Source organism: Stigmatopora argus, chromosome 13, assembly GCF_051989625.1.
Source record: "Stigmatopora argus isolate UIUO_Sarg chromosome 13, RoL_Sarg_1.0, whole genome shotgun sequence".
NCBI classification, from domain to species: Eukaryota; Metazoa; Chordata; class Actinopteri; order Syngnathiformes; family Syngnathidae; genus Stigmatopora; species Stigmatopora argus.
The window spans coordinates 2,087,796-2,101,269 of NC_135399.1; the positions used below are offsets into that span (position 1 = coordinate 2,087,796).

At 42.7% G+C, this 13,474-nt stretch overlaps 1 protein-coding gene across 2 annotated transcripts in view; it reads right to left on the minus strand.

Moving 5' to 3' along the window:
- raph1a (Ras association (RalGDS/AF-6) and pleckstrin homology domains 1a) overlaps positions 1–13,474 on the minus strand; it is a 131,804-nt gene that overhangs the window by 87,227 nt on the left and 31,103 nt on the right. For both annotated transcript variants that reach the window (XM_077617265.1, XM_077617264.1), the window contains exon 5: positions 628–861. In XM_077617265.1, the coding sequence (XP_077473391.1) occupies positions 628–861 (234 nt within the window). The remainder of the gene's footprint in view (positions 1–627; positions 862–13,474) is intronic.

Below are 13,474 nucleotides of genomic sequence, written 5' to 3' on the forward strand. Positions count from 1 at the left end.
AGGTGGACGTGACCTGGATTTGAACCCATGACCCCAGAGCTGTGAGGCCGACGCTCTAACCACTCGCTCCACCGGGCCGCCCTCACTCATTCATCAGGTCCCATTAAAAACAAATAATAAATTACTATATTTAAAAAATAATTTGTCAGATTGGATTGTTGTTTTGTAAGGGAAAGAGAGTGTTATGGTGAATAATATGGTTTTAATTGTACTTTTGTGTGTCTGTTTTGCAACGTCACCCGCGGGGTGTGGCTCTTTGACTCTCACAGTTTAAGATTTTTGCTCTGTGTCAAACTTGTTTGCCACTCGAACTTTAACTCATCAGCTTCAGGTATTGTATTAGCACTTATTGCTGGAATAGGTTGCCCTGGTTCTCTTTGGCTTTCCTGCTTTATATTAAAACCCATCCACAATGGCGATTGTCCTCTAAACCAAAAACTGTAATGTAACATCACATAAAAGGAGTCAGGATTTAAACTTTTTGGTCAAGGACGTGAAGGTTCTGTGTCTTATTTTATGCTTATGGGGTAGAATTTTATTTTACTTTTTTAATAAATACTTGTAAACAACGGCTCTTTTTCATAAATACCTGTAACTAGCAACACGTTCAATAACATGACAGCATACTTTCTCAAGTTGAGATGTGATGTCGTCTAGGCTGAAGTTAGATGACAGTGCCGGCCTTCCTTGTTGCCCTCGGGTGATTCTAATGGTGCTGGCCGGGGAAGCTCTAGTGCTGCTGCTGCTACTGCTCGCTCCGCTGCTGCCACCACAAGTGACACCATTACCCCTGCTACTGTCGCCGCTTCCGCCTGCTGATTGCTTCCTGCCCTTGGGCCCAGCTGGAGGCTTCTGACAGACCTAGATAAGAAAGTGAACAAAGATAGAACATTAAAAACTGTGCCCAAGGGAGAATAGGATATTTCAATAGTGTAGTAGCCGGGGCTTTATTTACTTAATGTGAAGGAGGGGGGTATTAACCATTTTTTTCTCATAGCTCCATTAACGACCATTGTAAACAAATCCATAAATGAGAGTCTCTTCCCTGAACTCTGGAAGTGCTCAGTTATCACACCGGTCCTCACATCAGGGAACCCCGCAATAACCAACAACTACAGACCTATAAGCATCCTTCCAGCCCTCTCAAAAGTCTTGGAAAAGATAGTAGTGGAGCAAATTGTGGATCACATTGACAGCAGTCTATACACCTTGTCAGAATTTTTAGTTTCACATTATTATATATTTGCTTAAAATGAAGAATATGCTTTGCTTTACTATTAAACTTAGTTTCATATTATTATATGTTTGCTTGCAACAAAGTAAATGCTTTTCTCTGAAGAACCTTAGTTAAACCAAACGAAGAGAAGCCAAAACGCCTTGGACTGCTTGGAGTGGACAAAACAAAGAAGATCCAAAACGCCTTGAGCTGCACGTGCGTCCACCATAGACTCCACAAGACTTTCATTTGTTTTGACTATTGACGTCTCACTTCTGTTTTCCTCCCGTGAGAGTTGAGATGTCCATTGTAACTAGGGTCCTTGAAGTTAATAAACAACAAAAAAGGCATGTGAGGCCAGAACAAAGCAGGGAGTTGACATCAACGGTTCGTTCTCCTTGCAAGTGAAAGAAATCCAGAAGACGGTCTTTTCTCTTTATTTGTGCATGCATTTTGGGACAGCCTATTGGTGAACATATCATTTATTGGTCCTTCGAACCTCAGAGTCAGGATACCGGAAGGAATCCAGGTACAGAGTCGACATCTGGGAAAGCCACGGCATTTAAGACCCTTTTGACGGGCTGGACCTTCGCTCCGCACTTGAGTTCCCAAGGTTCACGACTTAACTAAAAAGAGTTGAAGACATCTTCGGTAAGTAAAGCGTTCACATGAATGACCATTCGTTGATATGGGTCTGAATGTGTAAGTTCGCGTCTGGGGACGGCGACGAACATCCTGTGGATACTAGTCACTAGCAGGTGTACAGAGTATTATAAAGTCTATATAAATGTAGGGCATCGGTGTCCTGTACCTAAGCCGGTCAGTACTTGAGCTCCGAGTGTATGATTGTGTGTTGCGTGTGTGGCGAGAACCTTGGGAAAAACAAACGAAGGAGGGAAGAAAATAAAAACAACGGGGAAATTACTGCCCTGATTGCACACCTAATTTCAAAATGGGGAGATCGAACAGCAAAGCTGATGAGGATGATCCAAAACAGCGTCTAGTGTGTAAAGATTGGAAATTTGTTGAAAATCAAAGCGCTTCGAGAATTAAACACCTACATTTATGGATAGACTAAATATGACTTGGCTGGCCAGCGTAATGAAATGAGGGAAAGAAAGGTATACCTGCAGGAAAAAGTAAATTCAGCGCAAGAGATTAGAAAAGAAAATAGAAAAACTTACTTATAGAGACAAAAAGAAAATTGGAGGTTTTAATAGTGAAAAGAGTCAGACATAACTCACTTTGGTTGTCTAAATTGGTTATGAGTGCACTCAATGTTACAGTCCTGTGTCTTCATGGTTTTTTTTCTTTTCTTTTCATTTTTATGTCTCCCAGTGTTCTCACAGCTATGCTTTCAAACTGGGCCCGGAGTCTGTTGCCGCTATCATTATTGTTGTTGTTTCTCTTTTATCGTGCTTAAGTCTGTGCATTTGGATTGGATTGGATTGGATAACTTTATTCATCCCGTATTCGGGAAATTTTGTTGTCACAGTTTGAGTCACATTTTGAGAAAAGTATAAAAATTACTAAACGAAGGAGTGAAGTGTATGATGGAAGAGCATTGTCAAATTTCTTTACAAATTTAACTAGTGGTGGAAACTCTTTTTAGTTGTGTTTATTATTTATATTGGCATTAGGGCAGATAAACTGACACAGTCTGCTGTGTGAGTTGGGTTAGAGACTATGTTTAGGACTGTGGACTGTGTCCAAGCAATGGATTGTTTGGCTTTAGTGGAATGGTGTATAGAATTTGTTAAGGTGTCTGGATGATACTGGGTTGATCGTCTGATTTGGGAAGATATCCCCACGAATTTAGCAGAGATTGTCTAGGGAAGTGAAATATATGAATGTCAGGAAGTAGAAGGCAATCTTTAAACAATTCTCAAAGAAAATCATTGGCGGATCCCATTTGTGAAAAAATTAGATAAATTGGCTATAGACATTGCTGAAGCAAACCTGTGTGTGCAGAAAAAAATGTTTTTTGCAATTTTGTGCTTGTAACATTTCTGAGATTATGGAGTCTTGGCAAGTTGTATGATGTGGTTGGAAACCGGATAGGAATTTAGGTTACTAGGGACTAATGGTAGTCTTCTCTAAAATACAGTACGTACTCACGGCTAAAAAGTGACATTTCAAACATGATACCTCGCTGGGGAGGCATTTGTAAACAGAGCAAAACATCAAGGAATTTATGACCGATAGGATGTGTGGGTGAGGAGAAATTCTGCTTTTTGCAGCGGGTCTGTAGCGGCTAAGAGCGCGCTTCCGTTGTTCAGAATAAGAGCAAAATATGGTCTGCAGGAAAATCAGTGTTCTGCAGTTACTTTCGCATTTTTCGGATTCTACACAAGAATATCTGACAAGGTGATAGAAATTCTGTTGGGTGAAAGATTGGTTGGTTTGGCTTCAAAATTGGGAACCTGCTTTGGATAAATTAATTGATTTTAAAACAGGCATAATTTGCCTACAACTGAGGAGGCATGGAGTGTTTTCAGTGCACGGAAGACATTCCCTGTTCTGTCCTGGGCAGGTGGAATATGCTTTGTCATGCGTCATATTGATGACTATTGGAATATAATTGGAATATTACGGATTGCATGAGCATTGAACAATTGATGTCAACCAGATGAGGTTGCTATATATTGCTTTAAAGGCATACAAATTGAGAGAACTTTGGCTTAAAACTTACAGACTTGGCATTGCACTTACGGGTTTAATGCAGCTAAATGTTAGAGTACAAATGTAACGATTGGCAAGGCAAATCCTAAAAAGTAGGAAATTGGCAATTCTCCAAGCTCCGGAAACTCTAACTAAAAAATATGTCGTTTGTCGGTTTTGGGTTTGAGAAACTGTGGTGGGGCATGTGTTCTAGATTACTTCGGGAATGTGGCTCCCATTTCTGAAACAAATTCAAGGAAATTAGGAAATGCAAACAAATCATATACATGAAAGCTACATGAGAGCACGAACATATCTACCGTAAGGCGCAGTCAACATGGAAAGAAAACAGTTTTTCCGCACCTGGAAACAGTCGGTGTGCCTTTTGTATGCACTAAATTCAGAATTCTGTAGATGTCACTGTATGTCGCTGACAGCTTGAGTGTCTGGGTATATTGCTTGCTGAGACGCTACATATTTATATAGTGAAAAGGCAGAAATGACTCACGAGCGCATGTTCAAAGCATGACAACATTAGCAATCGGCAATGACAATTTCATCTGCTACCAGTGACCGAGACGATCCGAATTAGGGCCGAAATGGGGAAGACGAGATCGGTTTTACAAAAAAACTTACTTTTTTAAAAATATTTTTTCCGTACAAAAGTTGTTTTGAGAGGGAGAGAGGGAGTGAGAGGGAGAGGGGGAGGGAGGGAGGGAGGGAGAGAGAGAGAGCGAGAGAGCGAGAGAGCGAGAGCGAGAGCGAGAGAGAGAGAGAGAGAGAGAGAGAGAGAGAGAGAGAGAGAAGCTGCAATATTCGAGGGATTACTGTACTGTACTTTCAATTAATGTAAAACATGATAATAACAGTTTGATTTAAATTGTCCTACACTTACAGAGAAACCTTGCTAATTCGCGCTTCGGTTATCATTGTTTCACTACATCGCAGATTTTTTTCTGGGGGTTTACTTTTTTATTTTTTTTTATTTTTTTTTACTCCACTCCGGAGGCAAACAACGCCACAAATAAAGATAATAAAAACTTGGCCTGAGGACGCACTTTCTCAGCTGCAGGTCTGTTTTTCCCGCACCAACTGGGAACTTTTCGTACACGACAACCTCCAGGACTACATGGACTCTGTACTTTCTTACATAAAAAATTGCAATGACAACGTCACTATAAATAAACGAATCCGGGTTTTTCCTAAGCAACCAATGAGACACAGGCACTCATCAAATGCCGTAACACCGCCTTTAGATCAGGGGACAAGATAAAATATAGAGCTGCCAGAGCTGAGCTGAAAAGAGGCATTAAAAAGGCCAAGGCAGCATATACTAAGAAAATTGAGGAGCACTTCACAGAAAATAACCCAAAGAAGATGTGGCAAGGAATACGACATATTACCAACTACAATCACAATAATATGTCTGTTAACGCAGATGCCTCACTAGCGGAGGAATTGAACCGTTTCTTTGCCCGCTTTGAGACTGACAAATCAGACCCAGTCTCAACGCCCCCACCACCACCCTGCAGCAATACACTGAAGTTCCGGGAACAGGAAGTGAGACTGGTAATGCGGTCTGTGAACACCAGGAAGGCTGCTGGCCCTGACGGAGTACCTGGGAAGGTGCTCAAAGCCTGTGCTGACCAATTTTCAATTGTTCCCTGCAACAATCCATCATTCTATCCTGTCTGAAATCTGCCACCATTATCCCTGTCCCCAAAAAGCCAACCATTGACAGCATGAATGATTATAGGCCTGTTGCACTCACGCCTGTGATCATGAAGTGTTTGAAAGGTTGGTAGCCCGCCATATCAGGAATACAATCCCTCCCTCAGTTGACCCTCACCAGTTTGCTTATAGAGCAAACAGGTCCACTGAGGATGCTATTGCCATTGCTCTACATACAGCACTGAGCCACCTGGAACACCATGGGAACTACACGAGGATGCTCTTCATTGACTGTAGTTCAGCCTTCAACACCATAAAACCGGACATTCTGACTGACAAACTCTCCCACCTTGGACTATCCTCTTCAATCTGCTGCTGGATAAAAAACTTCTTGACCAACCGACCACAAACTGTTAGACTTGGTCCCCACCTCTGTTCCTCCATTACACTGAGCACTGGCTCCCCTCAAGGCTGTGTACTGAGTCCTCTTCTGTACTCCCTGTACACATACGACTGTACACCTACCCATCCGTCTAACGCCATCATCAAATTCGCTGACGACACCAATGTGGTCGGACTCATCTCAGGAGGGGATGAGTCGGTCTACAGAGATGAGGTCAACAAACTGTCTTCGTGGTGCTCGGTGAACAATCTTACAGTGAACACCACGAAAACTAAAGAAATAATCCTGGACTTTCGCAAACACGGCACAGATCTGGCCCCACTCCTCATAAATGGAGTATGTGTAGACAGGGTCCAGTCCTTTAAATTCCTGGGGGTCCACGTCACGGATAAGCTCTCATGGTCTACAAACATCACGGCAGTCGTGAAGAAGGCTCAGAAACGACTCCATTTCCTCAGGGTACTTAGGAGGAACAACTTGGACACCAAGCTTCTGATAACCTTCTATAGAACCACTGTAGAGAGCATCCTGGCGTACTGCATCACAGTGTGGTACGCTGGAAGCACGGCGGCAGACAAAAAGGCCATGCAGAAAGTGATTAACACTGCCCAGAGGATTGTCGGCTGCTCTCTGCCCTCACTGGAAGACATTGCCAGCCCTTGTTACCTCAGCAGAGCCAGGAACATCATAGGGGGCCCATACCACCCTGGTCACAATCTGTTCCAGCTGCTGCCCTCTGGCAGACGCTATAGGTCCCACAAAGTACGGACAAATAGGCTTAAGTACAGTTTTTTCCCCACATCCATCATAACTCTAAATGTGCGGTAACACAACACACATTCCCTTCTGAGGTCATATGAAAAGATGTTTGGGTGGTGATCTGCCTCCTACTAGCTGACTGAAGGTAAGTGAAAGACAGTGAGAGGTAAGTGACCTGTATCCATAACAGCAGAATGCCAAATTACAAGTCCGTAACTATCACTTATTTAGGTCTTTTGCAGAGTAAACGCACCTTATGGAGAAGCACTACCAATTTCGTCACACGCAGTTTCTGGGTGTGATGACAAGTAGGCTTTTTGTTGTTGATGATGACGACAGGGCCTATGTCCGATTATTATTATTATTATTTTAATCCATCGCCCATCTTCGAAAGGGTTGCGGGGGTGCTGGAGCCTAACCCAGCTGTCTTCAGGCGAAAGGCAGACTAAACCCTAGATTGGTCGCCAGTCAGTCGTAGGGCACACAGTGAGACAAACGACCATCTGCACTCCCAATTATAACGCCACCTGCGAGAATTGAGTCCGCGTCTGCCTGCAACGAAGTCAGGCGAGTGAACCTTTACACCACGAGGCGATTTATTTTTTTATTATTATTATTTTTTTAAGCTCATAAAAATGTGAAAATCCACACTGAAACTTGTAGCCAGAAGCCCCTCTTGATCCTTTTTTTAAATAGGGGTGACCCTACTGCGCAAATTTTCACTTTTCGCGAGGTGGTCCGACCCCTCATTAACCGCGATACTCGAGGTATTACTGTATTTGTTTATACATTTCATATCGATTTTGCGTGAATTGCATTCACTCTGGAAATATACCAGAAATGGGACAAGGGTACTGCTGAAATGCACCGCATTTACTCGCATATACAGTGGTACCTCGAGATACGAGCTTAATGCGTTCCGGGACTGAGCTCGTATGTCGATTTACTCGTAACTCAAATGAACGTTTCCCATAGAAATGAATCAAAAACAAATTAATTCGTTCCAACCCTCTGAAAAAACACCAAAAACAGGATATTGGATCGGAAAAACATTTTTATTTGTTCTAATTTGCCATCTATTAACAAAGTAACAAATAACTAGTGGTTTAATAGTACTAAAATAAGACGGATTTCATGGAGGAGAGAGAGAGAGGGACAGAGAGAGACTTTTTGCACGGCAACGCGCTTGTAAAATAACAAACAAATTTAAATGAACTTGGATTACGATGCAGACACTCAAAAATAAATTTAATCTAACCTTACACTAAACTTAATTCTAATTTTGTTTTAAATTTTAATACCTTTCTTTCACCCAGTTGGCTCAATTTGCCCCGCCTCCACCCTGACTTTGAGATGCGAACAGGCTCCACCATTCGCACTGACTAACGGGAAAAAAAACCCGAAAAAAATGTGTCTCGTATCTTAAGATAAATATTTGCTCGAAATTGCACTTGTATGTCGAGGTATTACTGTAAGCCGTTTTAGTTGGACAAAAAATGAGTACTGAAACGATGGTGCGATTTATATGTCCATAAAAACACGACATAAAAACTGCAAGTTGACGGCGCCGTAAGATGATGACGTCACGACAAAATGACGCAAGACAATGCGGCCGATTATTTCAAAATAAAGAAAAGATAAACAGATAAAACGCTAAAAAATGTATTTTGACTTTATGAATATAATTCAAGGAAAAAATAAACCGTGTCTTGCATAAAACATGAAAAAACCCACGTTCCCATCACTGCTCGCTTGGGGCACGGCCATCTTACTGTAGTTAAACGTGCCCAGAATGGCCAGACGTTAGTACACTTACTTGTGTCTGCTATTGCTCGCTCGGGGCGCCGCCATCTTACCGTAGGTACGTGCTCTGACCATAGCGTTTATCAAGTCAGCACATCACAATAGTTAAGTTTGATCGAAGGTCTTGCGGTCGATCGTTAAAATATTAACTTTGATACCTGTGTAATGTGTATGCTATTATTGCACCCAGAGACTTGAACATTATGTATAGCACTATGGGCACATTACCTGGTTGTGCTCATGTTACTTCCTGTTTGAATTTGTCTACGTGCAAACAACACCCTCCCTTTCGGAACACAAAAAGGAAACGATTGTACATTTGCGATTATGAAATAAAACAAAATTCTGCTTTGATTTTTTTTCTTTTTACTTATTGTTTGAAAGTGACAACTATCGCAGTAATTTGAACCATCGAAAAAAATCGAGATATTTCGATATTAGAAGCAATTTGGCCACCACATCTTAAATGTTTGTCAAGAAAATTTTAATTTAAGTCATTAAAAAGCATCGGGGTCTCATCAAGATAGACTTCCCGTATTTTCACACCTATAGGGCGCACTAAAAGTCTATAATTTTCTCTAAAATGGTTGATGCGCCCAATCTGTCGGTTTTGTATGGCCCTGACCGCTTGAGTGACTGGTTTTATTTCTTGCCGGCACGCTACTTATTGCGATCAACCCAGCAGACGTTCACCATAAAAATTGCTTCCCCGCACATTCCAAGCATTACGGTAAATCCATTCAAAACATCCCAGGGGAGTGGCAAGGCATTTGACTTCCGTGGGCTTGCAGCGCTTTTAACCCTCAAAAACACTCTCAATACTTAAGGCAGGGGTCTCAAACTCAATTTACCTGGGGGCCGCTAGAGGCCGAGTCTGGGTGAGATTGGGCCGCTTCAGGATTTCCACAAGAAAAGTGCTGATAAAACATTCCAACGTTATCAAATATCTTTATTTTTTAGCAAAAAATAATGAAATAAATAAATTAACTTAAAGATGAATAACAAATAAATCAATCAGTCATACAAAAATAAAATAATAATAATGAGCATACAGTAGATATACACTGCCTGGCTAAGTACAGAAAATGAATTATTTTTATTCCGTTTCAAATGTCTGTATTAACAGCTCTTTAACCTTTAACTTTCTGAACTTGAATGGAACATTGAACATGAAATATTCTGAACACGGCTTCTCTTGCCTACTCCTTGCTGCTAGAGACCTAGCAGCGCTTCTTCTCACATAGCTAAGTCACATTTGGCTTGAGGGAGCAAGCAGTGGAGACCCTCAGTAGAGCTTGAAGATGCTCATCAGTAAGTCTGGACCTCTACTTGGACTTATTGAAGTTCAAGGTGGAGAAGAGCTTCTCACACAAGTATGTGCTCCCAAAAGGGCACATGGTCCGCTTGAACATTCGGGAAAGTTCAGGGAAGCTGGGGGTCAACTCTCTCAAAAATTGCCCAAGCTTGTCTGCTTCTCCACTCACCTCCCTGAACTTGGCTTTGAGTGCAGAGTTGCACTGCAGGTCAATGAGCTCCATTTGAAGCTCAGGAGGGGCATCTTGCACATCAAAGGAGAAGGGGTCCACAAAAATTTGAAATGTGGCTTTGTGTGTCTTGAAGTCTGCAAATCTGTGATCAAATTCCTCCTGTAGCTTCGAAATGGCCTCAACATACTTCTCACCACTGAATGGTGTGCCTGCATCCACGAGAGCCTTGCATGCTGGGAAATGGCAAAGGTTTGTCTGAGAGAGCTGGGCTTTCCATAACACAAGTTTAGTGCAGAATGCTCTCACGTTGTCATAGGCAGCACTGACAAGTTGCCCCTGGCCTTGTAGCTTCTTGTTCAGTACATTAAGCTCATGTGTGATATCAACAAGAAAAGCCAAGTCCATGAGCCATTTGGGATCACTTAGCACAGGAACAGCAACCCCGTCTATCTCCATGAAGTCTTTTACTTCTGCTCTCAACTCAAAAGATCTCTTCAACACGTTTCCCCTGCTGAGCCAACGTACCTCAGTGAAGTAGAGCACATCCCCATATTCTGACTCCATTTCCTCTAAAAAAGCACGGACCCTTCTGTGCTTTAAGCCCCTGGATCTGATTTGGTTGATGCATTTCACAACGACAGACATCACATTGTCAAACTTCAGGCATCTGCTGCAAAGGGCCTGCTGATAGATAATGCAGTGCAGAGCTATGGCCTCTTCCACACCCTCCTCTTCCAGTTTTTTTTAACAAGTGCTACCAGTCCATTCTTCCTCCCTGTCATTGATGGGGCTCCATCGGTTGTTATTCCAACAAAGCTCTTCAATGGCAAACCGGCATTCTCAATGGCATCACACAGCTGGTGAAATATTTCCTTAGCGGTGGTCTGGCCATGCATTGGAATTACTGTGAGCAACTCCTCCATTACTTCAAAATTGTCATCAACACCACGGACATATATTGCGAGCTGGGCAGTGTCTGTGATGTCTGTGGTTTCATCAACTCATCAAAAGCCACTGAATATACACTGAAACATTGTGCTTTCTCACACATTTGATGATAAATGTCACTTGACAGGTGAGAAATGCGCTCTGCCACGGTGTTGGCAGAAAGGCTGATGTGGTTGAACTGACTTTCCTTTTCTGGACAGACAATATGTGCAGCCTGTAATATGCACTTTTTGATAAATTCACCTTCTGTGAATGGCTTTCCTGCTTTAGCAATCAACTCACAAATGGCGTAGTTAGCTTCGACTGCTGCATTACTGTCTTTGGTAGCCTTCTTGAAGAAATCCTGTTGCCTCAGAAGACGTGTTGTAAGACTGGCAACCTGGTTGGCTCTCTCATCTCCCTGGTATTTTTCGTACTCCTCAGCATGTCTCGTAGTATAATGATGTTTCAAATTGTATTCCTTGTGCACCGCAACTTTTTCAGTGCAAATGAGACACGTCGGAGTGCCCCTGTGTTCAACAAAGAAATATTGCACTCCCCACTTTTCTTGAAACTGTCTGTGCTCATCACCTACCTTTCTCTTCACGGCAGGCTTTGAAAGAGACATCTCTGGGGCTCTGTAATATGTGTTTCCACTTGGAATTAGTCTCGGGTTGATCTTTCACTTTCAGTCGCGCGGGTCTGTGGCGCATGCACACTTTCGCTCTCCGTTTCTCCGTTTCACTCGCGGAGATGGCTACAGACACTGACACAGGCTGGATCACGGATCATAGCGCCTCATTCAGTTCTATGCTGAGAGCAGCGGAGGACTGTGCGCGCCGAGCGGAGTGATCGGCTTCACGGCTTCTCCTCCGCCCAGCTGATTGGAGGAATGAATGAGCGAGTGAGTGAGCGAGGCACTGGACAGCCCGGCCAATGTCCCGCCCTCCAGAGTCGTATACCTCACCATGATTGGTTCATTCAGCTCCGAACACAACAAGTGTCATTCATATCAATCTTGCGGGCCGCACGAACATTAATCTTTCATATTAAGACGGGGGCCGCAAATTATCGTCCCGAGGGCCGCAGTTGGCCCGCGGGCCTCGAGTTTGAGACCCCTGACTTAAGGAAACAGCATAGAGCTATACGGGGGAAATGCCTGGCGTGAATGACAACACAATGCGGGAATGAACGCTTGGAAAATGGATTGAAGCCATGGATCGAACACAATTCAACAGCTTCGCTAACGGATTGCTAACAGATTGCTAACGGATTGCTAACGGATTGCTAACGGATGGCCAACATTGTAGTTACGCAACGATTTGGAATGAATTGCCGATGCCGATATGAAACCGAAGAGAATCAAAGGCTTGGGAGTGATGCATGTCGCGAGTTACAATGAATTGTGTATGACTGGGCTCAAGTGTCGGCAGCACTTTTCGAGCTTTCACCAAAGCTGGAATCAAGTTCCCGGAATACACAACTCTGACTGACAGTGAAGCCTAGCATGTTCAACGCCGAACTCTTTATATCAGAACATTGAGAATCAGGGGGCAGCTTATACACGAGAAATTGTAAAACGGTGCATATACAGTGGGGCAAATAAGTGTTTAGTCAACCTGAGAAGGCGGTCAGATGGCAAGCGCCTTCTTGCCTGGGATTCATACCGTTGTCACATTGGCAATGCCACCAAGAAACAATTGAAGAAGCTCCATATTGATGTGCCCGTCTAGGAGGCTGCACCAAATTTATACAGGCCCCTGAGGTCTACTGGAATGCCCCATTCAAGACCAAAGTCCGACAGTTCTGCGAGAACTGCATGATGCACGACGAGAAGAGCTATACCAAATTCGGCAACATGCGAGCACCAACCGCTCTCGACGGATTGTCAGAGCCATTGTTTCAGGTCAAACGGCCCGATTCAGACTGGTTTGCAACATCTCCAGCAAGCGAGAGCCAATGTTGGCGACGATGAACGTGAACTCACTCAGACACTCGACGCTGATGCGGAAGGTGATGTGAATGACGAGGACAGCTACAACAGCGACGTATCACTTGATTTTCACCAGTGAATTTGTAATTACTTACCAGTAATCGCCTTATATTTGTGCCTATTGTTAGATGAATATGTTTATGTTACCTGGTTTCTCTTTTCATCCATAAATTTTACCGCATGTATGTGTACGTATATGTATATGTATGTATGTATATATGTGTATATGTATGTGTGTATATATATATATATATATACACAGGGTGTCTCAAAAAATGTACTCACTTTTAGAATGACGAGAAAACCTTTATTTATGAACATAGAACGAAATGAAATAGCTTCCAATACATGAAACAAATGTTCAAATTGATGATCATTATAAATGTACTCACTCTTTTTTTGTGTTACAGATATCCTGAATTACTGAAGCTATGGAAGGAAATCAACTTAGTTTCGAAGAGAGAAAGTTTGTCCTGAAATGCTATTGGAAGACCGAAAACGCCACTGAAGTGCAACGCCGGTTCACAAGTATGTATATATGTATGTATGTATAT